This window comes from Salarias fasciatus, chromosome 17 (genome assembly GCF_902148845.1).
Source record: "Salarias fasciatus chromosome 17, fSalaFa1.1, whole genome shotgun sequence".
Classification (NCBI taxonomy): Eukaryota; Metazoa; Chordata; class Actinopteri; order Blenniiformes; family Blenniidae; genus Salarias; species Salarias fasciatus.
Genome location: NC_043761.1, coordinates 11,025,397 through 11,052,238, shown reverse-complemented (window position 1 = coordinate 11,052,238; position 26,842 = coordinate 11,025,397). Strand labels below are relative to the sequence as shown.

Sequence of the window (26,842 nt, the reverse complement as noted above, 5' to 3'; positions counted from 1 at the left end):
TCGCCGTCTCTGCCTTTCTCCTCGGGCCTGTTCAGCCAGGTATAGAGTCAGCCCGTCTAATTAGAACGAGTCGCCTCCTGCGAGGACGTCCGTCTCGCTCCCTCAGCAGGAGCGACGCCCCGCCAGTGATTAGATCAAAACGGGAGTTTTATCGCATGACAAACACACATTTGGACACTAAAGGACAAAAGTTGATTTTCCTCTTGGCTCCTTAGAGGTGTGAGTGCTTTTAAACTACACGGTTTAAACCCATTAAGCTGTAATTCTTGGTGTCAGTTTCAATCAGTCTAAACTTTAGTTACATTTGTACTCAGAGGCCCCGATTGCACTCGTTTAGGTGGCAACATTTTGAAAACAACCTCTGCTTAGACACTGAAACACACTGAAAACGATGTCATTTTCATGTAAGACGAGTCGGCATTGTGTGTTTTTGTAATGAAATCAAACGCATGCACACTTTCAGGAAAATACATTAGAATTAATGCACTCAGTCTTAATTATTTAATGTGCAATTAATGTGATAATGACTGCTGATTCATTAGGATTCATAATTATTGTTTAACCGCACCTCGTCGTCAACGTTTCCAAACCAAATCTCTCTAAACAACGAGAGGCAACCTGACCGAAAGCGAGATAACTGTTTTCCTGTCTGAGACAATTTCTCTGGTCGCACTAACTCTGAATGCTTGAAGGAACGCAAGATGTCACAGTAATATATCTACCAAGCAAAAAGAAAAAAAAAAAAGAGTGAGCAGCAATTTTAAACATGAGGAATAGGCAAGCCATAATAATAACAATCCGTGGTTGAACCCAGAAAAGCGATGTGCCTGACACAGAGCGATCGAGGCTACACATGCAATTTTGGGGATATTTTAAAATAAATTACACTTGTTTTGATCAAACGTCCTAGTATTTCTATCCTATTTGTCGGACAATAAATCCCGGGCATACACAAAATAATGATAGGGGCCAGGTAAACAAATGGAAATTGCAGTTGTTAGCTGATGAGTCGGTGACTTCGGGAGAGGAAACAGGAATCTGACGGCTGAAGGAAACGGGCGAAAGCGAAACGGCAGAAAAACTCAGGCAGACGGAGTCATGACAGGGTGACGGGAAAAATATGAGCACATTAAAGGGAGGAGACAGTGTGACGGAGATGAAAACCAAAGTAAGGCCTTCATTTAGTAGTAGCAAAAAAGCAAAGTCAGAAAAAGACTTTCTGTGCATTGCAAGGAAAAGAAAAGAAGCATCTGCAAACGCTATCTGTGTGTCCGTGTGTGTCTGCACTGATACTGAACAAAATTTGAGTGCAAAAAAATAAATAAATAAAAACATTTAGTATTGCAATAAAGAACCAGAACAAAAATGTAATTGGTTAGGGAGTTACATATTGGTTTATATATCTGAAAGGAGTTATTTTTCATTCCCTGTCACCTTACTTTTAATTTAGCTTGACAACTTCATTTTTTTTAATCATTCTAATGAAGTTTTAACAAGACTCCCCCCTCAAATCAAAAGTAATTCAACTTTTGGTTGAAAAAAAACAACAGTGTGAAATTCTGCTGACCCAAGTGTTTCTTCCCTTCTTCCCTCGAGCCAAAACAAATCTGTATCTTTGAAATGTACATCAGATTAATTTAATCTGAATGATAAAGTGTCACTATGCTTTTCAATGCTGCTGTTACAATCTGTATTGATAGCACAGACATGAAATGTAAGTAAAAGGGAAAAACTTCAATTACAACTCTAAAGTAATGCTTCAAAGTTTTCTTTTTTTTTTTTTGTAAATGAGACAAAACTAAAAAAAATCCACATTTGTTTTGTGTTTTGTGTTTTTTGGGATTTCATGACTGCCAGCAGTCCTGGCAGATGTGAGCATTTTTTCTGTTTGACCGCTGGATTGTTTTCAATGAATGAATGTGTGTGTGTGTGTTTTTTTTTTTTTTTTCTGGATAAGCCAATAAACTCCCGGTCAAATAAAAGCTGGACAGCGCGGGATGTCACTGCTGCTCCGGGGTTATGTGCCTTATTGTTCATTTTATTTGCTCTGCGGCACACCGACCCGTGTTGTGTGCATGTGTCGGCGCTTCCGCTGTAATTCTTGGAGGTGATTTAAGGTAAGCTTTCATTTTTTTTTTTCTTTTTATATATATATAGGCTGCTTATGAAGATATATTACAGGGATTTTCAAGACAAGAGATGTGTGGTGAATAAATATAAATATTGAGACCAGAACCCACTGCCGTCAAGCTAACACTGCCTGAATATATCTGTCTTAATAGTAGATTTTTCTTATTGTCATGGAGGATTACACTTCCCAAACTAAAATGCAATGCTATCAAGTTGGACAAGTTTGACTTTAAATGACTTTGCCGACTTTTAGCAACAACTTTTCATTGAAAACTATCACCCATGTAATGAAAAGAAGAGGATGTCACCCAAGTCCACCCCGAAGATCGAACAGTTCACCATTTTCCAATGAGTTCCTTGTCTCCTTCTTCCTCATCTTGTTTGCTGCACCTCTCGTTCCTCCTCTGTCACTCTCGCCTGCCAGCTTTGACTTTGTAAGTTAAGTTGGTTTGATACAGATCCAACGGGGGAACAATCACTGCCCTAACAGCACCGAATTATCCCCTCCCTCTCACTCCGTCCTGTGGCCTCATGTTGTTGCCTGAAAGGTGAATTGGTATGGATCCAACAGGAGCGGGGAGAAAAGAATCCATGCTCCAGCAACTTTTAACTTATCCTCTCAGCCACAGACTTTAAACTACTCTCTATCTTCGCCCCTCTCCTCCTTTAATGTTATCAATGTCATGTCTGCCCGAAACGGATCGATATCAAAACTACTTTTAATTATAAAGCGCCAACATGCCGGGGCATTTATACTTCAGCACACACACAAAGTAGCCAGCTTAAAAGCTTTAAATCTTCCAGGCTTCGGTCTGATGTGAACAATCCCAATAAAAGCAGCAGAATAAACAAGCACCCAACAAATCCCCCCCGCTCTTAATCGGCACCTCAGAGACCTCGGTAAAGATCCGGGCAACTTAAGAACGCATTGATAAAGAAAGAGACAGAAAAAAAGTTCCAAGGTGAAAGTTCCAGCAGCGTTTTGAAGATATTAAAGCAGACATTGACTAAACGGCAGAGTGAATCAGTGCGATTATTGTGCCAGCTGTTTACAATCGCACTGCTGAAAGCCACCTTCAATTATTTCTACATGTTTCTGTGAACGTCCAAGCTGGAGAGCAAACAAAGCCCGGGCTTGGAAGGTCAAACAACAATAATTCAAGCCTGACTGTGACACAGAGTACAAAACAAAACAAACAGAAAAACACCTGAAAGGAACAACTTTTCTCCCCTTTGAGGGGGATTTATTTCTGTGATTCTGAAACTTTCGAGAGAGGGTTTCCAGAGGAGGACGTACAGACGGATGGTCAGAAACACAACAGCTTTCTGACGAACTGATCCAGCAATTTTGCATTTAAATGATTCAGAGCAGCCATTTTTACTAATATTTTTGAATACCAGTGGAGTAATTCCAGGCTGAGGGAACATTTTCCTGTGGATTTCATCAGTGTTAAGATACTGACAGACACCAAAGGAGACTTGGGGGCCACATATTTACTTCCTGTCACCGTTGCTCCTCTCCAAAAACTTTCTGTAGTGTCATCCAAATGCATCATTAGCTCATGAAAGAGAGTGCAGGCTCAACATCAAACTCATATCATCCCCAACCGGTCTACTTTTTTATTCTCTCTGAAAATACTGCCAGGGTCACTTACAGCTCGTTCCACGTAGGACGACTCTCGGCGAGCGAGAAGGGTTCGGTGATTCATCGGGGGAAGTTTGCGACCTTGTGGTTATGGGGTAATTTCTCTCTCCTTTAGACCAGCAATAACTGAGGGACACACCTGAGCACAAACCTGCTGTTGCGGTGTGAAAAAGGCAATCACTGCCCTGCCCGCGAATTGGATTCTGACACCTCCAGCAACGACAGACACAGATTGCGCCGCAAACAACAAAACGCCGACACACATTCTTGCCCGGATGTATTCATGAAACTTTAATCTCACCTGTAAATCGGACAAGGATTCATATAATCCTCACAATACCGGCTGCTCTCTGCACTCCTCGCCGCTCGACTCTGACTCATCAAACATTATGCATTCTACGCAGTGTCGGACAGAGCGACACAGGAAATGAAAAGGCTGACAGAAAAAGCAGGTAAAAGAGAATCAAGGTGGAAATAAAACAACCAGGAAATATTCAAATTGGACGTCTAATACAACTAGGAAATGAGGAAATATTCATCCACTTAAATCTGTCAACAGTTAGGAAAGTTTTTCAGTACTTAGGACTCAGGACTCACACTGAGATTAGATTGACTCCATTTACTGTATATAAGGTGAAGACTATATATACAAAATAAAATGCAAATGACAGCATTTTTACATGTTAAAGAATGTCAATCGAGTGAAAATCAAAGACAGACCTACTGTACATATTAACACCTGTAATTAAATGAAGATCACTCAGAGCTCCAGACTGACATCTCTTCTTTTGAGCGGCTGAGGCTCGCATGGGGGGCAGAGCACTTTGGATGACAGCTGTAACGATCGCCGTGTGTGTGTGTGTGTGTGTGTGTGTTCACGCATGTGAATAAGTGAATGGAGGCGAGTGTGTAAAGTGCTTTTAGATGGCAGAAGTTGTAAAATTGTGCTACATATGTGAAGATTTGCGATAAAAGAACACACAGGGAACATATGCAGCAGACTGCCAGCAGCTATGGAGGCAGGCAGGGTGTCTGCTCACGTCTCGATGCCGTGTGAGCGTCTCACAACGTTTCCCCGGCTGATTTGCAACAGAACTTGAAAATACGAGCACAGAAATTTCAGCTTGGACACTGATCGCTCAGAGCACAATCTATGCAGAAACTCTTCAACAACTCTTCAACTGAGATGTAACTCTTAAAGTAATTTATTCTGAAAGAGAAAAAGGTGAACAATCTAAGTATTAGCTATTATATTGCTGTAGTGTTCATTAACTTTCCCAATATAAAACACTTTCATTCATGAGTTCAGTTACAGAACAGATAAAATAAGTTTTCACAAAAAAACACAATAGTAATACAGATATGCTTTGAAAAGATCTTTAAAAATTCTTTAAAGAAACCCTCTTTTTCTCAAGAAGGTCATTTCATAAAGGCAGCACCCTGACAGTAAACTGTTTGTGAGCTATTATCTGTGTTGCTCAATGCATTAAATGCTGTTTCTCATTACCTGTGCAAGGTTCAGTTTCTCAACTGACTAGAAAAGAAAAACACTGACGGTATATCTGATGGAAAATATTGCATCAGAGATGTGATACTTCCAAATTAGGCAGCAAATTTAGTATCAGAGCTCTTCCATTTAGTAATTTATGTCGGTTAAAATCCAAACCTATGCCTGGATGTCGGCTGTATGTCACTGGAAAAAAAAAGAGGAAAGTGATGAAAAGCACTAAAATGTCAGAAAGATTTGAGGAAGAGTGAATCCAGCGTTGACACCACACCAGCAAGAGCTCAAGTGAATATCCGTCCAAATTTCTGGGCAACATTAGCATTTTTTACCATGTCAGGCAGTGCTTTGGTATGTAAATATGTGTTGCTCCCGCTGTTAAATAACAGCCTCTATGTGGAGGAGAGCAGGCCGGCCGATCGAAGCGCGGCGCTCACCGTTGAAGCTGACCGCACGGATGTGGCCGAGCAGCTCCTTGCCGTCGATGTTGCTGGCCATGCGCTGGCACAGGCCCGGGTATCCGTAGCACAGCTCCCGGTGCATGCGGTGCAGGGCGTGCGCCATGGCGTACACGGCGTCCATGACAAACTGGACCTTCCCCTCCTGCTCGTAGCTGGAGTCACGGCCGACCTTCTCCAAACCTGAAGGAGGAAGAACCAAGGCGGTTAGAAGTGAAAGAAAAATGTAAAAACAAAAAAACAAAATAAAAGTTAAAGTGTTGCGAGATGAAGAAAACTTTTAAGGGTCAAAGAGAGGTAAAAAAAAAAAAAAAAAGAAAAAAGGAGATGAAAACTTTGCGCGAGACGGATTGACCGGCAGACAGGCAAGTGGGGCACGCAGCCTGACAGTGACAAATAACTCCTCTTAGTCCATTCTCACCATGGCGGCAAAGTTAGAGAAGAAAGAACAACATGTTCTTCTTTACATCTTATGATCCGCCGATAATGGCATTTCTGTGTACGGGGGGGGGGGAAAGCAGGGGAGTGTTTGGAGAGGAGAAAAGACACATCATCCCTCCTCTCACTCAGGTGACGGAGCCATTTGTGGAGGACGAGCTGTTTGGATCAGGTGACTTTTCACTTTATCTACCGTCGCTTCGGTTGAGTTTCTTCCTCCATTCTTTAGGTTCATCGTGATTATAAAAAGGACAACACTCTTTCAAAATTTGCATTTAGCCTTCATTCTTTCACGCTGCACGATACATGCATGCACATACATCCAATCCCTGTCTTCCCCTGACACACACACACACACACACACAAATAACCCTCCCAAATGTAATTCATGGTGAGGGTTTTATGTAATGACTCATTAGCATAATGAGCTAATGGAAAAAAAAAAAGAACAGAGTGAAAATAAAGCCTCCTTCATGCATTAAGATGGAAATTAGTAATTGAGTGTAACATTCATTTTCTCTGTTTTTCATCAAAAAGTTCAAAGAGTGGAACAATGTGAGGAGCCCTGGCAAATTCATTATCTTCCCATATCCCTTCTACGATAGCCTTGTTTATCTGAGAGGTTCCTGGCCTTCTTATTTCCCACTACTACCCCATTTTCACATTTTTTTTTTTCTTGTTTACCTTCCTTTCAGTTTCTCGACAATATTCAGCCACTTCTTTTTTAGCAGCATCCACCTTCAGGCAAGGCAAACAGAAACCCACCTGGGCTGAGCCGGACCGGTCTCCTCGAATCAATATAAGGAATTAAGGCTTTTGGGTTTTCTGTGCGCGGGCAACGTGCTGGATGCTGTAAATCTGCAAGTGTGTGTCGCTTAATAGATGCTTCAGGACCCCACACGACCCGGACATGAACTATTCAAACGGCCAGCTGGAACTGGGGCGTCCAGAATACAAGAACAGCTTCTTCCCAAAAGCCATCAGTGCAATGACTTTGTGATTTTCGATGTACATTCAAAACAGATACCTAAACCATCACATTTAAGTTCACAGTCACAATGTAGTTTTGATGTACGGCCACTAGTGGGTGCTGTTGGTTATTTCTGTACTGAAACAACACAAAACTGCAAAGAATAATACAGATCAACAATAAAATAAAGGTCTGGTAGGAAAAAGTGCAACTCACACTGTGTCAGATGTGATGCATTTGGTCGAATTTCAGTTTTTCTCTGTTTCTGAGTCTGCACAGGGGGGCCAACACAGTATTTTTTTTTTCTTTCCATCTGTAGCATAGTGTTTCTCATCCTTTCGCACTCAATCTCTCTCGTGCTGATGTCCGCTGAAAGCGCATTGTTCTCACCCGAAGTGCAACTCTTTCCAGCCCGGCCAACGATTCATACCTGTGGCTATTTTGTGGCTGCGCTTTACCGGCAGAGGCAGGTTGCTATCAGGCAACACAGTATTGATTTTGTGTGCGCGTATGGGGCAATGATACAGGAGGCTGTGGTTTGAGGAAAAATGCATACGGGAACAGCTGTCTGCTTGAGGCAACCGACCGAAACGGAGGTCAGAACCTATTGAGTTATTTTTCCTGCAGCAGACATGAATAAAACTACTTGTTGCTCATCAGCGGTGGCTGACATGTTTGTTATGTGCATCGCTTGCTTCAGTTTGACATTTAGCAGGAAAACCAGCTGCACAAATGACAGCAACCTTTATTTATCCGCAAATACGCGCACCTCTCGGCCAACAACCTGCTCAACATTCATAATTACGCTTATTCACACCTCGGGAGCAGCTGAATGAGAGGAGAGCTTTCCTTATTAGCGCCTCAGAATGCTGGCCACACGCCCAGTGTTTAAACCTCACAGCCACATCTATGCTTAAAATCACCTCCTGCTAGTCACAAAGGAAAAAAATGATATTACTGCTCGGCCGAGTACAAACCTATTGTGCAGAAAGACTAGGCAAGGGGCTCCACTCGACCAGCTCCTGCATCAGTACAAACTAAAACCCCATAGAAAAAAGTGAAGCAAGTCGATACTAATGCAACTAACTGTCTGGCAAATGCTTTGAAAGATCCTACTGAGAGTTAATTTCCTGCTCTTTTAGCTAATCTCCAGGCATGCACTGCCAGATACAATGAAAGTACTCAACGTGGAGCGGGGCTTCGTGCCTGGTGTTTCTCAGATGTGTTTTGACACTTTCATCTCTGCAGAGCCTCTTTGAAAACCATGCATTTGTACCAATCAAGCTATGCATTCACTCATACTCCGTATGGATCCTTTAAACGTACAGTATGTGGCTGTTCTCACAGTGTGGAAAACTCGTACACAATAAAAACTAAGAACTTTAAGTAAAGCGTATTTGGGGTGACAGTCTCCTTCGACATTTGACCTCTAAAGGAAATCCAAATGTAAGTTTCAGACTGATGATATGAAGTGCAGTGCTTTATCCTTGAATGCTTGGCTTGTTTTTCTACCACCATTACACGAAGTGGAGGTAAAAAAGTATTTTGACAAGTTGTGATTGTCAAGCTTAATGGGACGCGTCCATCATTACTGTGATCTGCCGCCTGCACGGCCATTCTGCTCAGAGGATCCGGGGGTCGTTGACTTTGCACATCACCTCTAAACGGAGTTGGCAAAGACAAGTGAGGAGACATCAGAGAAAGGGTCAAGCACCATTTGTTTGCGCAAGGCGAGTCTATGGGACAGATCAGCAAAAAGTCAATCTCTCGTCCTCCAGTGTTAGTCGAATGTCTGAAAGTGAAAAAAGGGTCAAATGAGAGAAAGACGGGACGAGGGTTTGAATGTTGTTCAAAACCGTCTACAAATAAGCAAATAGTGAAACACTACATGCATAGAGTTCTCAAAGTGTTCTTCATCTTTAGTCATATTCACATGCTAATAGAGTGATCGCCCCGCAGGGCGCTCCAGCTCCTATGGGCGCAGTTTGGCGTTGAGAGTCTTGCCCGAGGAGCCTCAGAGAGTAAACGAACACCAAACCAACAAGCTCGGGACCAACAGAGCCACGAGTCAGACATTTAATCCAGATCTTAAATATCACTTAGTACGAGCCAAAAACACATGACACCAACCTGAGGATATTCCTCGAGATCAATTACTGAATTCCCCAAACTGACGTTTACTGGCTTCATTAACTTTTTTTGACAGTGCAATGAAATAAGACGATAAGCAATTTGTCCATAAAGGCTGTGACAGGGAATCTTCAAGCACACTGACCAGGTATTTTACTTTCAAAGGTCTTTCCCTCCAACGTCAGTGATTACCAAACCTCCAAAAAATAAAAATACGAAAAATCTTCTCCACTTGGCCCACTGGTCATTAAAGAAAAACACTTCACTGCAAATTTACCTGCTCCACAATGCATCTGTGCAGATAATGTCATCATGCTTTTAGCTTGGTTTTAAGTATTTTCTCTTTTCTTCTCTTCAGGCATGCAGGTTTTGACTTGTTTCGACTGGTTTCTACTGTCTTCCTCAGGAATGTCATCCTGCTGGTGGCTGGCGTGTCTTTTATCAACTGGTTACCAGTTGACGGTTTCAAGATATTCCACCACTTTCATCTATGAGTTTGAAAAAGAATTTATGGATTATTATTTGAGGAACCAGAATTTTTTTTGGTTTGGAAAAACTTTTTTCTTCAGAGTTGTGTATTTTATTTGTCCTGTGAGTTCAGCTTTTTATTTTTTCCTTTGCTTTTTTCTACGACAGATTGTCATTACCAGCTGACGAAAGACACTTCCTTCACCGCAACTGGATGAAATTCCTGAAAATCAAGAGAGAATCCGGTCGGCACACGTCAAAGATATGTTGCAAAAGCATCCGTGGCTTCATTAGTCACGGTTTTCAAAGAACGTTTTCCAACATGTGGTACTAACTGTGTGATTTTTAATCATTGCAATAATTGTCATAAACTAGGATTTTATTTATATGAATAAAATGGATGAACATACAGGAGAGAAGGTACTTCAGCTAAAAACATTGTGTTATTGTGTTCTGCCGACTTGAATGTTTCGGTCAGTGAAGCTCCAAATTAAACCTGACAAACTGCCAAGTTGCAAGCAAAAAAAAAACCTGGAGAGGTTAAAGTACACTGGTGACCTTCTTACAGAACAACAACTTGAATTCCACACGCTTCTGAAACTAACGGCTCGTTTCCGCGATGCACCGGCGGATGCTCGCCGCGCGCTCGCATTCCGCCCAAAATCCCCGCTCAAGTCGAAAAGCACAGCAGAAGCATTGTACTTTGAGCCATAGATCAATGTGCCACGCAATAATGAGAATTTCTCCCTGTTGTTCTTATGAGATGTGAAATGACATGATGCATCATTAATCAGCATATCGCAAGAAAACGCAATCCCTGCCCTGAGACGGCTAAACGACTGTTTCTGTTATGAATAGTGCTAACTGGGATAACACCACCGTCTGTTTCCTGGCATTGCATCAGGTGCTGGAAACGGAGCGAGGGGTGTGTGCATGCGTGTGCATCTAGGTGTGTGCGAGTACAACGTGTGAAGAGTGTGTGAAGAGTACTATACAATCCGGCTTTTATTGGATATGTCTGCCCATTGTCTGCAGCTGTTAGCAGAGTTTGACATCAATCAAAGCTTTTCATTTTTTTTTTTTTTTTTTTTTTGTCTCTGCACATTATGTGTGCAGGTGGAAAAACAAGAATAGAAGCCTGAATAGAATAATTAATGTTCATTAAGCGTTCTGTATTTGTGTGAAAATGAGGAAACATGGAGATACACTGAGTGCTGCATATGAGATGCACATAGATTGATGGAGCAAATCCGTACAGGTTGCTATGCGCCATGTCTGTCTTATATATGCTGCACAGCACAGTGCTCCGCTTCCCAGCCAGCAGCTGCTAAATTAAAGTCTGCCTCTGTTAATGACATCGGAGACCACAGGCAGCTTGTCTGGCTGGATGCGGGGAAGGCAGGATTTTCCCCGAAACCTCTGAGAGGCAGAATTACAGATGAAAAGTAACTTTCATGTTTCATAAAAGATTTCCAGGCCAGCACAAGAGAAGCAATCATCTCCACATCAGCCTCTGAGTCATTTTCATATTTTGTGGTTGATTATTTGTTCTTGTTGCACACGGCTGCAGGACGAGCGCCCTGATCTGTCCTGTTTCTAGATCCACACACATGCATTTTTCATCTTTTTTTAATAAAAACCAGAGGCGTCGAAATGCATGATGAAAGTTTTGTTTGAATTTGAAATAATATGCAATTTGGAGAGCTCGATACCTGTGATTACAAATTCAATTGTTGGAAAAAATGATCAGCTTAAACTCTCTTGGCACCAAAATATATATATATAAAAAAACCAGGCCCTTGGAAGAACTCCTTGGAGATTACATCATGGCGGTGTTTTTCATTATTACCGCTCTTAAGAATTGGTATTACATTTCGAAACAGACCTCTTCAAACACCTCTTTAACTGCATGATGCATCACTTGAATCTTCGGTTGCGGCACTTCAGCATGAACACAGAGGTGGCTGCGAAATGAGGCGCGTCAAAGATGTCTGGGTATGGCGTCGACGCCTCCTTCAAAGTTCCAACTTCTGCAAAGTTGCAAACACCAGCAAATGTTGACAAGGCAACAACCTGGAAACGCTCAAGAGTTGCTCAAATTAATTTGGTTTCTGCACTACAGAGATATGCGTGTGTGTAAAGTCTTGTAATCAAAACATTAAAAGTTAAATCTTCCATGATGAAAACTCACATCCACTGATAATTAATAGTAAACAAATTTCAACACAGTTTTTCTAACTTCTTTCCCTTTTTGCTTGATATTTTTCGGTGTTATTTTTGAAGGCGGATGAAAGAATTTTTCCAGACTCTGATACCATCTGGAACAATTTGATGATTTTTAAAAAAAAAAAACAACATAGGATGTGTGATAAACCCCAGTCCTTCACTGGACCAAGAATATTTTCTTCATTATCGGTGTTCGATAAATCAGTTAATGAGCAGGTTTCTGGAGAAACAGATTGATGGCGGATTAAACTGAAAATGATGTTCAAACAGCGATGTTTCAAGTCACCGCAGTACGACTTCCTCATTTTTACTCATTATACTCAGAATGATCAGGATTTTGCGAATTGTAATGAACCTTTATTGACTTTCATTGAAATGAGAGAAAAACATTGTTCTTCTTATCACCTTAATGTGAGCTGCATGTCTCAAGATTCCCTTATCAGGAGAATCTTGTGTTTTATTGCCTCGCTAGTAAATCCAGAGCTGTATTTACGACGAACACTGCCTAATACATTAAGGCACTGAGGTGAGACTAATGCAAGACGGCTGACTGGCTAAGTCGCTTTGATGAATGCCTTCATGGACGAGCGTGCCGAGCAGATTTTACACACACGGTGATTGATGGCATGGCGAATGACAGACAGACTAATGAGTCAAACAAGCTCTTTAATTAAACATCCATTTGAAACACATATTCAATTCCCTCTTTCTCCACTCGCACAACCTAAAGGAACATTTTCTTCTTCTTTTTTTTTTTTTACATTTATTCTCCTGAGGGTCAGAGATGCATGGAGCGCAGATGGATTTATATACCTGAGAATAATGCAAACTCAATTCCGATGTTGATGAATACATTTGCATAAGTTTGCCTAATTAGCTCTGCTCTCATTTTTCAAACAGGTTTCAAGTGCATCACGGAGAGGACAGGAAAGCGAGAAGCTACATTCATTAGCATTGAAACACAGATATGGATCAATTTTTCTTGAATACACTGATGCATATGCGTCAAAACATATGAAGAGTCGTCCACCTACACACACAAATCCTGTTATCCTGTTGCCTAATGCTGAAGTAGCTTTGAGGCTAATCTGCCAAGAGAGAAATGAATAATCAATAGAGGAGAAGAAGAAATGAGCATCACGCAGAGATTCCGCTCTACATGGCTTGACAAGAGAGCGCCGAAGCCAAGAGGTGGCGTCGATACTGCGCCGCATAAATAACAGTCTTCTGATGCAACGTGTGCGTCGTGGAAGGCAGAAATGTTAAAGCACAGGCGTCCTGTAGGGGCTGATCGCTCTGAAGACACACACTCATTAGAGAATAAAGCTCAAATATGTGTGCTGATAATTTATCTCCATCAGTCAAGCTAATGTTCCCTCATGACAAGAAGACATATTTGTGTTTATTGCTCCATAATAGTGCAGAAGCTCAGTGTCAAATATTTTAGGAACATCCAGCTGTAAAATATGTTGATAACAAACGAAGTCAACGGGGTTGTCAAGCGCCGTCTCTCAAAAAATGCTTCTGCAGTGAATCAGCTAGATTTTTCTTGAGGAGAACTTAATAAAATAAAAAAAAAATAAAAAGTGCCTGTTGAAAGTATTTGACGAGCGAATAATTCTCCTAAAAGGAAACTTACAATTCGAGGCGTTTCTGTCACTGCGTCAAAAATGACTTCTGTTGATTAAAAAACACTTTCTTTTCTTCAGGCATGTTGATGTGTACTTCAGTGTGAAGCGTTAATCCGAAAAATAATAGTCAACAACAATTTTCAGTTGGAATCACACGGAGTTGTTTTGTTGTTTTTGTCGCACAAATGGAAGAAAAATGTTGCACAAACTCAGAGCTTTGTTTGGGTGAAAAAAAGACAAAAACTACCGGTATCTGCGTGCATGCCACATTACAATGCCATTCTACAAAATAAATTACAGACTGCTGATGCTCTCAACTACCTTGCAACAGACGCGTCGTGCAAACTTTTTGACAATTGAGAGTTTTTTAACCAAATACAGCAGGTCTCACCCCGGAGCAGCAATCAAGTTGTATTCAAATAAGCAAAAAGGAGTTTATAAGAGAAGTGCAGATGATCTTCTTGCTCTTTCCTGTCTGTCATTTTCTCAGTTTCTATCCTCTAACCCTGATCAGAGGAACAGGAAGCTGCCAGCTCTGATCCTGGATCTGCAGCTTCCTGTATATTAAAATGGGGAGTTATTTTACTGATGACTGCTCATGTGGAATTGTTGAGTTTTTTTTTTTTATCTTTAAAAGTGCCGTAGAATGACTGTACTGTATTTGGCGCAACAGAAATAAAACTGAATTGAACTGCTTGTCATAATATTTCCAGTATTTTCTACGCCACTGCCACCACCGCTGGGCTGCAAGAGGCTGGAAGCATTTGTACAAAACAGATGTTGAAGAAAGAAAATCATACAAAGGGGCTCATTTACTTAAAATATTTAGGAACACATTCAAAAAATAACCAGACGTGTTCATAAAAAAAAAAAAAAAAACTATGTGGAGGACTTCTCTTTTTCATGAGCACACGTTAGTTTAACAATACAATAAAGCAAAGCATTGATTACTTTGACCAAACAACCCTTGATTTGCTGTATTTCATTTACTGATGTGATGTGTCGCGTAATTTGTGGTGAGTGCACGTTGGTAATGTGTCACACCGACACACGACTGCCTGCTGACTGATGATCGTCCCTTTAAACGAGCACCATTCACACACACACACACACACTTATCTGAACCTGGCCACACTCCGGGTAAATTGAATTTCCCTCATTACATTTTTGTTCATGTCCAATTACGTGCTCTCAGACCTGAACACGTGGTTCACTGAGCAGGAGAACATGCACACGCTGTCTCCATGAAGGAAACTCAACTTTTAGAAGTGAATCAAGTGAATCACATTTAGCCAAATCCATAAAATCTGCCGCATTAACCACCGCTGATTCTCAGTGATTCGATCCAATCATGCATCCAGACATTCAACCACCTTTAACAGTTATTTGATAACAGCTTTAAATCACTTAATTGATAATAACACAAAGCATCACCAGTGGCAGAGGGAGAGAGAACATCAAACGTTTCAGAAACGTCACATTTCCCCCGATATCAGGAAAAAAGGAAATAATTTCTAAAACTATGAAAATATGACAGGAGTTCAGATAAAATGGGTTTCATAAGAACTTTGGCACTGCAGTTGAGCCCGCTGCCTTCTTATCCTCGACTTTCATCTTCCTCCTCTCTCCTCCTCAAACCTACTGTCAGACCAAAGCTGGGAGGGTTTTTTGTTTTATGAAGAGCAATTTGCTGCAGAACACCTCTTTTCATGAATAATGTGACGCCGCTGACACATGTGGCTAATGTATATTACATCTCTAGGTTATCTCTGGTATACATTACTGTGGATATTATTCATATTATCCTGAATCACGGTTTTGGCACAACTTGGCTACGTTCACCAGCCCTTCATCTTTCCCTTTAACTTTTTTAATTTCCTTTTGTCAGTCCGTCTTTTAATCTCGTCACGGCACAGCCTCTCCTCCTGCACATATAAACAACGCTTTCTCGTTTGTGCCGCTGAAAGAATGCGTGCTTTATGTCAGCGGGCCCCGTGTTATTTCCACCCCGGAACACGCACGTGCACACACAACCTAATAAACACAGCAAGGGCAGAGATAGGAAACGGAGGAAGACACAAGTGGAGGCAGGTGAGGGACGCGATAAAGCTGGAGGGAAAGAAAATTGCATCAAATAAGACAGAAGGCAGGAAAAAGAATTATAAATAAGAGCGAAAATGAAAGATGATGGATTGTGACTTCGTGGAGGGAAGGTTGGGGGGAAAAATATAAGAAACAGACTCACAGAAAAACAGCATGTGGAGGCAGTGACCTATAAGACGACAGCAGCTCAGAGACTTGTTCAGTCTAACCTGCAGCTCTCTAAATTAGGTACATGTGGAATTTCCATCTGTGATTACAGGGATCTACAGGTACGCTTTCACAGATGAGTAGAGGCACCGACTCACCTTTATCAGCTTTTTTGTGTTTTTTTAAGTCTTACACCATCAAATATGGCAATTCTAAATTTAGCTGACAGTAAAGCAAAACAGTCTAGACTAATTTCATGGTTTTCAAAACCCTAAAGAAAGTCTAAAATATTTGTTTGGAAGATAAAATGTGAAATATTGGTCTTCCTGTCGAACGTTTCTGTAAACCATCCATCTCCCGTACAGATTTATCAAACTTTGAGCATGAAAACTCATGAAAACTCTGCATTAAACAGAAGTCTAATTCAAGTTTGGATTCAAACCACCTGCAAATACAGAAATGTGCGATTTTAAAGTTTGGAAGCTGTTTCCAAATTGGTGCCAGTAAATAAACAGAACTCGCTTCCTGCTGTGTGTAATGACTTCATGTTGATTTCTTAAATCAGGATAAAATAGGAACCGTGTGATTTTATATATTATTTAAACAGAAATGAAGAAAACAAGTTATATCTCATAAACAAGCGCGATATAAACATATTTTGATGGAAGTTTGGTCAGATAGTTACAGCAAAGGCAGCAAGAGTCTTAACATGTCACTGCAGAGACTGACTCTCTGTGAATACAGCAACTTGGACACAACACCTTCTGTATTGCAGATCTGTATGCCGGCCCAGCTGCCACACACACATGCACAAACACACCCCAAGTGCATGTTTGGGAACATTTACGAGAGCGTGTCCGCCGCTAAGAGGACGAGGAAGCAACATTTCCCTGCAGCTAAGCGACGCGTCTTCTCACCTCCTGAAAACGGCTCCAGAAAGTCGTGAAACCCAGTGTGGAGTGTGTGCCCGTGCCTGTCCGTTTTAATTGTCCATCAAACCCTCCATCTGTGTTTTGTCTCCGTCTCTGCCGTCTTCTCGGCCCTCAGGCATTTCCACACGGGAGAGGGCAGTTTATTCAGCCTCCGAGCCTAATAACTCTCCTTCCCCGTCCGCCTCGTTAGGATGCGGCCTATTTGCAGCGAGCGAACATGTGTTTGTACGCAAGGGTAAATGTGTGCATGCTGGGCGAAGTCAGGATCTAATTACCTCCTGGTGTGGATCCATCACCAGTGTTGGACAGAGAGAGTCTGCATCTTTAAAAAAAAAAAAATCACATTTCCACATAAAAAGAGAAATATTTGAGTAGAAAGAGCATCAAAGTGTCACATTTTAGAGGATAAATCCCTCTTTTCACAACATTCAGAGCAGGATTAATTATTTAGATGAAATTAAGGAATGTAAAGAGCGGTTTGGGAGCCTATCTGTGTGGACGTTCCATGTTTTTCTTCGTGTTATTTACTTCTCCTGCTGTGTCCAGGATGTACTGGAAGCAGCTCTCATGCTCCACTTTGGAAAAAGCGATACGAATAGATGGTGAGATACGCGATGCTACCTGGCCTGCATGTGTTGACGTAGCCTCACATTTGACAAACCTTAACGTTTGCTTGGAGTTAAATCACTGCTGCCATCTTGAAATGTGTGAAAAGTGAAGCAGAGAGCTGAAAATCAGAGGGAGGATCTTCTCTGAACTGTAATTTCATCCACTAATTTCACTGGGAGCACAGGATGATTCGTACCTTATTAGAAATGACCTCAAGTCATAGATGTGATTTTTTTCTTTCTTCCGAATTTAGGATGTGCCAAACATCGAATATTTTTAATCTAACAGGTGTAAGAATACCCATGAAGTGCACATCGGCGTTGCTTTATAGCGCACATAAACCTATGCTCCAATGTTAAAGCCAAGTATTTCCTAATTGCCATGAAACTCAGAGTTTAATAAATGTTCTGCGTGTTATGAGACGAGCAGTTCATTCAGCAGGGAGAAAGATCTCTGGCCGAGTGTTACTGGACCCATTAAACCCAGCATGCAACACGTGATCCATCCATAACAAGCAAAGCAAGCATAAAGTATACAGCTGCGTAAAGCATACATTATTACAAATTACTATTTGAATGGCTTCCGCAAATGGCTTCGCAAATAGCTCCTCCAAAGAACTGGCCCGTCGTCACAACTCAGACACAACCACCGACGGTAAACTCTGCTGTTTATGAGCAGATTTTCCACATTGATAGTGAAATTTAACAGTTGCACACGGCAGATTAGTTTTTGTAGCCATGTGAAAGATCTTAGCTGTGAATACAAATGCACACACAAAAAACACACCAAATTCAGGCAAGCAATAGCAACAAGTAGGAGAATGCTGCAGGGAGGACGATGCCGTTTAGAAATAGTAATAGATTTCAGCACTCGGGGCTCACTAAACGATTAAAAACAAAAACAAATTCAATTCTTCCAAAGCGTGAGGTGAGACCGCTCATCTGATTTTTACCTCCTGTGTTCAACATCCACATAAATGATTCCGCTAAAACAGTCCCGTCCCCGAATGCACAAATCTGAGATCAAATTCTTGTTTCAGACAGATGATTTAATCAATGCCGATAAAATATATACTTGTACAGCACGTAGAGATCAGTTCACATTTCTGCCTCTGTATCTATTCCTGAATACCTGCTGCCTGGCATGGTGGTGTAGTTTTTAGTACTGTCAAAGAACACTGAGATCACTGGCTTTCAGTGTGGAGTTTGCATGTTCTTCCTGGTCAATGGCGTGATCTACGGCATATATTCATTTATTTTTCAATTAGCATTGCATACAGCTATATTTAAATCCTCCCAGCATTTTCTATAAACCAGATAACCTTTTCATGTGTTTTTCTGAGAGGATGATAAAGCCATCAGTTGGAGATTAGTTATTAGAGGTGCCAGGTGAGGAAAAAGAATGAGAGCAAGCAAGGTGACTTAAGGTTTCCAGTCAACAGAGTGAAGAAAACCCACAAAAGAAAAATGAAATCTTGGTATCATTCCTTTGAGAGTCACACAATTCATATCCCACACAAAAACCAAAGTAGAAAACAGTGATGTAACACCCTTGTTTCCTGCTTGCGGAGCACTTTAATTCCTCTGTGTGTTCCTCCCGTCACAACCAATGCCAGTCACTGCTGGGACGGATCAGGTGGAAAGGTGTGCGGATCCACCTTCGTGCGGCTTTTTTTCCCCCCTCTTGCTCGTGTTGCTGTGATTGTCCGTCATGCTGGTGACTGTGTGTGGACATGACGAATCGGCCGCGGCGTGATGACGCAAGAGACCAAGTTTAGTTTGTTTAAGGGTTCAGGCAGGGTCCCCCATTCCTGACCACCTCCTCGCCTCCTATTCCCACAAACCCAGCTCTCTCAGGAGCGAAGAGGCAGAGGACAGGAGAGGCAGACAGCATTTTGTTTTCAAGTGAAATATTTCAGCTTGATGAACTTATGAACTTGGAACCAAGTGACAAGATTGTTTCAGAGAGTTGAAAAAGTCATATATTTGTTTGTTTGAGTGGTTCAATAGAGCAGTTGTGTTTGATTGTCTCAAGATAGTGAGGTGCAACCAAGGAGGTTTTCCAATTATTTTTTCTAAAGCCTGATTTGATCAAATTATATAAAGAATTCTATTAAAAGAATGCAAATTAATTATAATTTGCAATGGATTTGCATTAATGACCGAGCAATCAAGACATTTCCACTGGGAATTATAAAGTATTTCTATTGTATTCCAAATGAGAGATATTCTGAGATATTTTGGAAACAGCTGAATAACATCTTGACATCAAGACATTTCTGTATCTTCAAAATATGATTTTGTTTTTTTTTTCTCTCACTCCCCCTTAAGTGTCGCAGTAAGAAAGAGAATCCCCTTATAGGAACCACGACGGCAACAATAACAACAGAACCTCGGAGAAGTCATTCAGAAATGTAATCCTCAAACATGAGAGACTGTCGGCTTATCTGTGATCGGGAGTCTGCTTCAGTCGCTTCCCCCTCCGGCTCCTGCATTACCTGACTGCGACACTTCCAGCCGAACACGCTTTCATTCCACCTTCTGAGCCGTCCTGGCTGATGTGCTTCTCAACATATTAGTCATATCTCAAAAGCAGAAGCTTTTTCCTTCCCCACTCCCGAGTCTGAGTGCCTCGGATCTGTCCCCCCCCCCCCCCCACCACCACCACCACCACCCCCGTTTCTTTTGTGCGCCGTATTCTCACGATGAAAGATGAAATGATGAAAGATGAGAGCTGTGGTAATGTACTCTAAATAAATCATTAAAATGAATTTATTGGACTGGAGAACAGATGTCGGGCACCGGCAGGAATAGCTGCATCCACTATAAAAAGCAACTTAAAATATATCATGCGGCGACTACAATGCTGTGTGATTTTACGTGTTGGAGCATGCTGGGTATGTTTCCATAAAATATGCATGATTTTCATGTAACTCATTTTGCACCAACAGGGGGAAGGAGAGAAAATATCTTGTGAATGAAATAAGGAAGTAAAGAAAAAAGAGAGAAAGAACATGATGTTTACTGATAATTACTGCTTTCACTTGTTTTTCAATATTTTTTGAGTCACTCTCGACACAGATGTTCTATATTTGTTGACACAGGCTGGCTTTTCACGTGCGATGATCGCACCCATTTCCACATCGGCCCGTCAGCCGCGGCACGGCGGTGACCTTGACCAACGGGGGCCGCTGATTGGCTGCTCTGTCGATGATTTGGAGGTCACACACCCCGGCGCTCGGAATTAATGGACTCTGTGGCGGAGTGCAGGGATCCGGACACGCACACGCCCACGTGCGCAGATGTCACGGCTGGTAATAGACGGTCAAAGGGAGTCACGGGCCTTACAAACCTAATTAGGTGAACTAATGGCAGGCGTCGGCCGGGGAATACTCGCTGCGACACTCGTGTAAACACACACGCGCGCAGCAGTAGCAGAGGTTATGTGACACCGAAATTGGATAAGGTTGCATGTACGGGTCATCTCCAGCGGCACTGCCGACTTAAGTCTGACTTTTTGTAGCTCCTAACGGGTGCAGGCTACACAAGAGCTGTGGTGTCTTGTCTTCTGCTGGAATAATAAGCTGCAGGCATTTTGAAATGCGAGCCACACATATCATATTCAGCAGTTAAGGAACACACTCTCACACACACACCTTATTTACAATCACCAGCCCCAACAGATATTTAATATCCTCTCTAGCTCTGAGTACACAACCGATTGCTCTTGTTGAGCTCTATTGCTCCTTGAAGCCAAACAGAGAGTGTGATCAGTGGTTTAGGGTTACTGAGGAGAGCCGGCAGCGCACTTCGTAGCATATACTAATTAAACCCCCGAGTTCGTCCCCGCTGACAAATATTCAGATGCCACAGACAGTCCAAGTAGATGCAATCAATCTGAGGATTTGCATAACTGGAGCATCTTCAGGCTGGTTTTAATTACTTCATCTGGAGGTACTTTCTTTCTGGGGCGGGAAAGTCCAAGAAAAAAGAATGAGTGAGACGGAGGGATGGACCTAACAAAATGTTAGAACTCATCACCTGACAAATGTTTAAAAAGCTCAAAGATACAAAATCTGTGGAATCAACCCATTGAGAGCTTCAGAGCAAAATCGTGGCATCCTGCCTTATTTACATTCTGCACATCATTGCAGAATAAGTTTTTCTTATTTTGAAAAAAAAAAAAAAAAAAAAAAGGAATGTTCTTTTAAATTATATGAATCAATGTGAATCCCAAGTCCTTTGTAGAAACTTACCGGTGCATTTCTTCAGGCTTCCGGGTCGTTTCCCGTGCATTCCCAGTTTACAGTTGAAGTTTTCCTCCCAGAATTCAGCAAACCAGACGTTTCTCCGGTTGTTGGACAGCGAGCGGCTCCGGAAATATCGGTCAAACGCTGCATGAAAGATAGAAAAGGTACGAGTTGAAAAATACATGGCGAAGAACGCTTTTTTCATTAAAACGTAAGATACATGTTTTCCATCACACAGGAGGAATGAACCCGAAATCCTATATCCTGTTTAATGGTACAGTCTGAGGAGGGGAATTGAACCTCGGGGGTTCTGAGCTTAACCATCTCTGAATTTTATCCTTTATAATGTGAGCAATCCATGGCGGTGAAGGTGTTTGTGGCGTGAGTAATTCAACGTAAAAACTGGATCCAGGGTTGCGATCTTCTGTCCTCACATTGTTTTACCCCCCTGTGGGGTTCCTTGAGGATAAGAAAAAGTTCTTGCACTCCCTGTGGAGGTGAAGTATGCAAAAGAAGGCACCGTCTCTAACCCCACATGCACCTCAGTTAAGGATGTGAAATAACCCTTGAAGGGTGGGAGGGCTATCACGCTGATTTGGACAGCCTGTGCCGGCTTTAAAAGCTGACAAGAGCTGCCCTGATTAATCTCCTCCGCTGTCACAGAAATGGGTCCTGCGAAGCACCTGTGCAGCTCCGCCGATAGTTACACTGCTGGGAACGGTGGGCTTACCGCTGGTGCGGCGTAACGGGAAGCATACAGTAACGTCCCCTGCAATCTCAGACGAGATGCTCGCGATGGTAACCGGCGCTCGGTCCCTCGTGTTTGGGCAGAAAATGTGTTTACAGAAATGCCGTGCTCCTAAACGCACCATTTTTTTTTTTTCTTGTGATTACAGTGAAAATAATATTTGGCTTTGGGGGAGAAGTGCAAACCCTCCACGATCGCCGACTTTTCCGTGTGAGCCGACTGTAATAAATCTCAAGTTAAACAAATGAGCGTTTGCTGTGTTTACCAGCTGCGCCCAATGGCGAGCCTTTGAAAAATGGAGAGTCGTTGAAAGCTGATCAAACCTCAGTTTAGTGAGAAAAAAAAAAAGTGAAAAACAAAAATACTGCACACATTTTAAACCCAACGCTGCAAACAGATTTGCGATTTACAACCCTGACCCATCCATCTCCTGGGAGGGAGGGAGACCCACGAGTCAAACCCTGTTCACTGGCAAGAAAATCTTAACGTGCATCAGTGACGCTGAAATTAAACAGGTTTCCTGTAGTTGATGAGAGACTTTCATGAGGAAACCACATCAAGTATGTCTGCAGCAAAGATATATCTTTGAGTTCCTCTGGTATTATCTGAAGGGCATCTCATTCAGTCATGTCAGACGTCACTGCATCGTGGTTTAATGCAGCCATAGCTCACATAAATGTAATATTGTCTGGACTGGCTCCCATCCTTCTCAAGTCCTCAATCAAATAAGAAATAATCTGCAAACATGCATATTTATGTATAGTTTCATGAATAATTAACAAGACCTTACAGGCAAATTTCAAATTTCACAACTTTTTCCTCTCATGATCAGACGTTCACTCCAACCCGAACAGGAACCTAAAAGACTTTCTATCAGTTTTCAAAGGCTCAAACTCTGCAACTCTATGGACAAATCACCAAAATTATTTTCCTTTTTCACCCTTGTTAAGGCTAAATTATTTAATTATCTTTGCGATCTGTCCACACTATACATTTTGTATGTATTCATGACTGATTCCATTAAAAAACAAACTTACATTTTAGAAGGAGTGTTTAATCAAAAATATGCATGCATGTCAACTGGAACTGTGAACTGGAGTCCTGTTGACGATTGAAGGTGACACCCAAGAAGAAAATCCACAAAGACAGCAACTGAGAAACGGAAAAACAAGGCTGACCTTTCTGTGAAGATCAGAAACACATCTGCAGATTAACACCTTTAAAGACTGCTAATTAGCATGTTACATTTTGTGTTATCTTGGGTACAGAGTGTGAAGTGACACACAGGCTGAATGCTGGTTGTGGCAACACCTCGTCTATTTTCAAGCCTTTTCCAGTCATTTCGGTTTTTGTCAGAGAGCCAGATGTGCCAGTTTAACTCCAGCACATGACCGAAAAATGTCAAACTTGGTAAATCAGTACATACTCCATTAGTTTTCTGGTTCTCTAAGAGTTTTCTGAGGACGCCGTATGGCGTTCCCTCGTGGATATGAACCGATTGTGACTTTGATTCATTCGAACAATTTTCTATACCTCACTTTCAAGCTTGTATCTTCAGGAGTCAATTATCTAACAGGGAGCTTTGACAAGGAGCAAATGAGGGATCCTCTCTGGAATTGTTGCCCACTGGGATGAAAAGTGACTGAACATGAGTCCTGTTTTCAGTTTTCACCCTGTCCACTTAATTTAATCTACCAGACTTTGGCAAAAAAAAACAATTCAGACGGAGATTCACGAAGCAACTGACCGCCACTTGAAGATAATACAAGATACTGTCATGAGTATTTAAACACACGACAGTGACTTCCGAACTATTCTTACCGTCCACAGACGCTCGCTTGGGAAGAATGGTGATGGCCCCCTCCGCTACTCTCTCCTGGCCAATCACAGGAGAGATCTTGGAGCCCCAGCTGTCTGAGCCCACCCACAGGAAGTGGCCTGTCTGGTTGTTCCTTTTAGCCGCATCCAAAACTCGCCTGTTCAAGGAGGAAACTGACAATTAAAACATTAAAAAAAAAAAAAAGTCCTGGAAAGGATGAGGAAAACTATTTGCCCAGTTATTAGAACGTGGACTGGAAAACAGTTCAATGAGTTTCTTTGCCTTGGATGACTTAGTGCAAAAGATAAACCAGGGGTGTGCAGCCCGCTTTCAGGAAACATTTGTTTAAATAAACATTGTTTTAATTTTCACTTTATTTGCATCCCGCGCTGATTTTCAAAAATCTCCAGGCTAAAAACAAATAAATTAGTTGAAATAGCCAAAACAGGAAAATTAGATGAAATTGCAAAAAATGGATAAAACAATAATAATAATAATAATAATAATAATAATAATAATAATAATAATAATAACAATAATGTAGAAAGAATGGCTGAACTTTCTGGCACAACTTTTTTACAGAAAAAAAAATATTTTTTAAATACAAATGGGGTGGAAAAGAGGCAAAGTAAAGAGAAAAAAGGAAAAAAAATAGAGAAAAATATCGCTCACTAAAAACTGATCCGACCATTTGGAAATGCACAGTGGCAATAAATCGGCAAATAGGTTAAGAAAATAAAATAGCCAAGATGCATAAAATGGCTAAAACAGGAAATCCATGAATATTAAAGAGAAAAAAAAAACTCTAAAAATAGCTCAAAAATCTGAGAACTTATTCAATCACATTGAAATTGTACCTATGAGACTTGATGAATACAACCTCAGTTTGTGTATGTTTGGTGATTTTTTTTTTTCATTTTTTTATGCTTTCTTTATTAATTTCAGATTACTTGTTTTGACACTTCAGACCATTTTTATCTGGCTGGGTGACTCTTCACATTCAGAAATTGAATTGCGAGATGACTAAGAAGCCGGATTACACTCCTGTTTCTGGAGACGCTGCAACAAAACCGAGCGCAAAACGAGCAGCGCGGTTCTTGTTTAGCTGCACGGCACGTACCTTATATCATCCTCATTAGCAAACATGATGATGGCCCTCGCATTTGAGGTCTCCAGCAGCCGTCTGATGATCTTGTCAAACTCCCCTGGCCTGGGCTCCCTGGGGATCTTCAAGGACTGGGCAATGCACACGCCACCTGGGACAGACGGGGAAGGGAACAGATTGCATCATCATCGTCGTCTATTTTAAAGCCGCCGATTTGCATTCTGAGTCTGGAGAAGCTCTCACGCTCCGCCTCCGGCCGTTTTACACAACTTTGCTCTACATCACGTTGAAAGTCGGTGTTGGAAAGCGAGATGACAGCTTTAACATTCCCAACAGGCTTACAGCTCCGGAGTGAAGACGAGAGACAGTGGACAGGTAGAAGACAGAAGCAACAGAAGTAGAAAGAGATTCAGTGAAGATACTGTATGTCTGAAAGACGCGTCACATTATGGATGTAGTGTTAACATCAAGTCACGATGTGAGAGCGGCTTTCATGTTCGACAAACACTGCAAAACACACACAAAAGTGAGGTTATTTTGTACATTTCACTGTGTTTTGCAACAGGATTATTAAAATGCATTGTTAAAAAAAGGGATCATGTTGAAACTGTCCCCATTTTTCATTACGTCAGGGGTGGTAACACCATTTCAGTTCAGAGGTCATGAACAACCCAATTCCATCATGAGTGGGAACAGACTGTGACGATAGAGCCATATTACTCTTTAATGTTTAACTTCACAGTTTTTCTATGTTATAAAATTGTTCATAAAAAAAAAATCCCACTGAAAATTACTAGAATTTCAAAATGAAGCCACTTCTCATGATGCACACATTGAATTTAAATGCTGTTAGTTGGAGGAATATGCTCTAAAATCTCAATATTTATTTATTAAGAAATGATTTAAAAAAGATCAGCTGAGAAAAACACCAACAGATAAATTCCTTATACTAAACCCAGGTACTGTGGTTACGTCTTCATGTGAACGTTATGTTACAGTGTGACGTCCGCCGCGTTGCTCTCACTTCAAATGACAGACCTCAGGATTATAACTCAGGATTATACTCTGCTTTATGCAGGCTCGGATAATTCCATTGAGCTCGGAGAGCAGGAGGGAAAAGAGGCAGAAGCTCGGCAGCTTTCAAATTTAAAGTAAATGTTTTTCACTTATACGGCGCTTTCTTCACTCCTTCAGTTATCTCAAAGCACCTTACACTGTCAGTCACGTTCACACACACACATTCACACACCAGTGAAGGTGGCTGGCATGCAGCTCAACCATCCACTGGGAGCAATTTGAAATTCACTGTCTTCGAATTTTTGCAGGACTTGTACAATGACAATTTGGATCTATTTTCTATTTGTGGTCGTTGTTAACCAATAACATATCGGCTGCTGATCATTGATTGATTGATACATCACAACAACATGCATCCATGTAGTTTGTGTGTGCGTCTCTATATGTTTTTTATTGCCGTTTTGTGCATGTGTGTGCATTTGTGTGTGTGTGTGCTGGAGTATGAGTGATGTC

The 26,842-nt window shown here is 41.5% G+C and overlaps 1 protein-coding gene across 2 annotated transcripts in view; it reads right to left on the bottom strand.

Moving 5' to 3' along the window:
• grm8a (glutamate receptor, metabotropic 8a) overlaps positions 1-26,842 on the bottom strand; it is a 193,035-nt gene that overhangs the window by 36,216 nt on the left and 129,977 nt on the right. For both annotated transcript variants that reach the window (XM_030113945.1, XM_030113946.1), the window contains exons 3-6: positions 25,328-25,463; positions 24,210-24,364; positions 21,647-21,784; positions 5,717-5,920 (exon numbers count right to left, since the gene is read on the bottom strand). In XM_030113945.1, the coding sequence (XP_029969805.1) occupies positions 5,717-5,920; positions 21,647-21,784; positions 24,210-24,364; positions 25,328-25,463 (633 nt within the window). The remainder of the gene's footprint in view (positions 1-5,716; positions 5,921-21,646; positions 21,785-24,209; positions 24,365-25,327; positions 25,464-26,842) is intronic.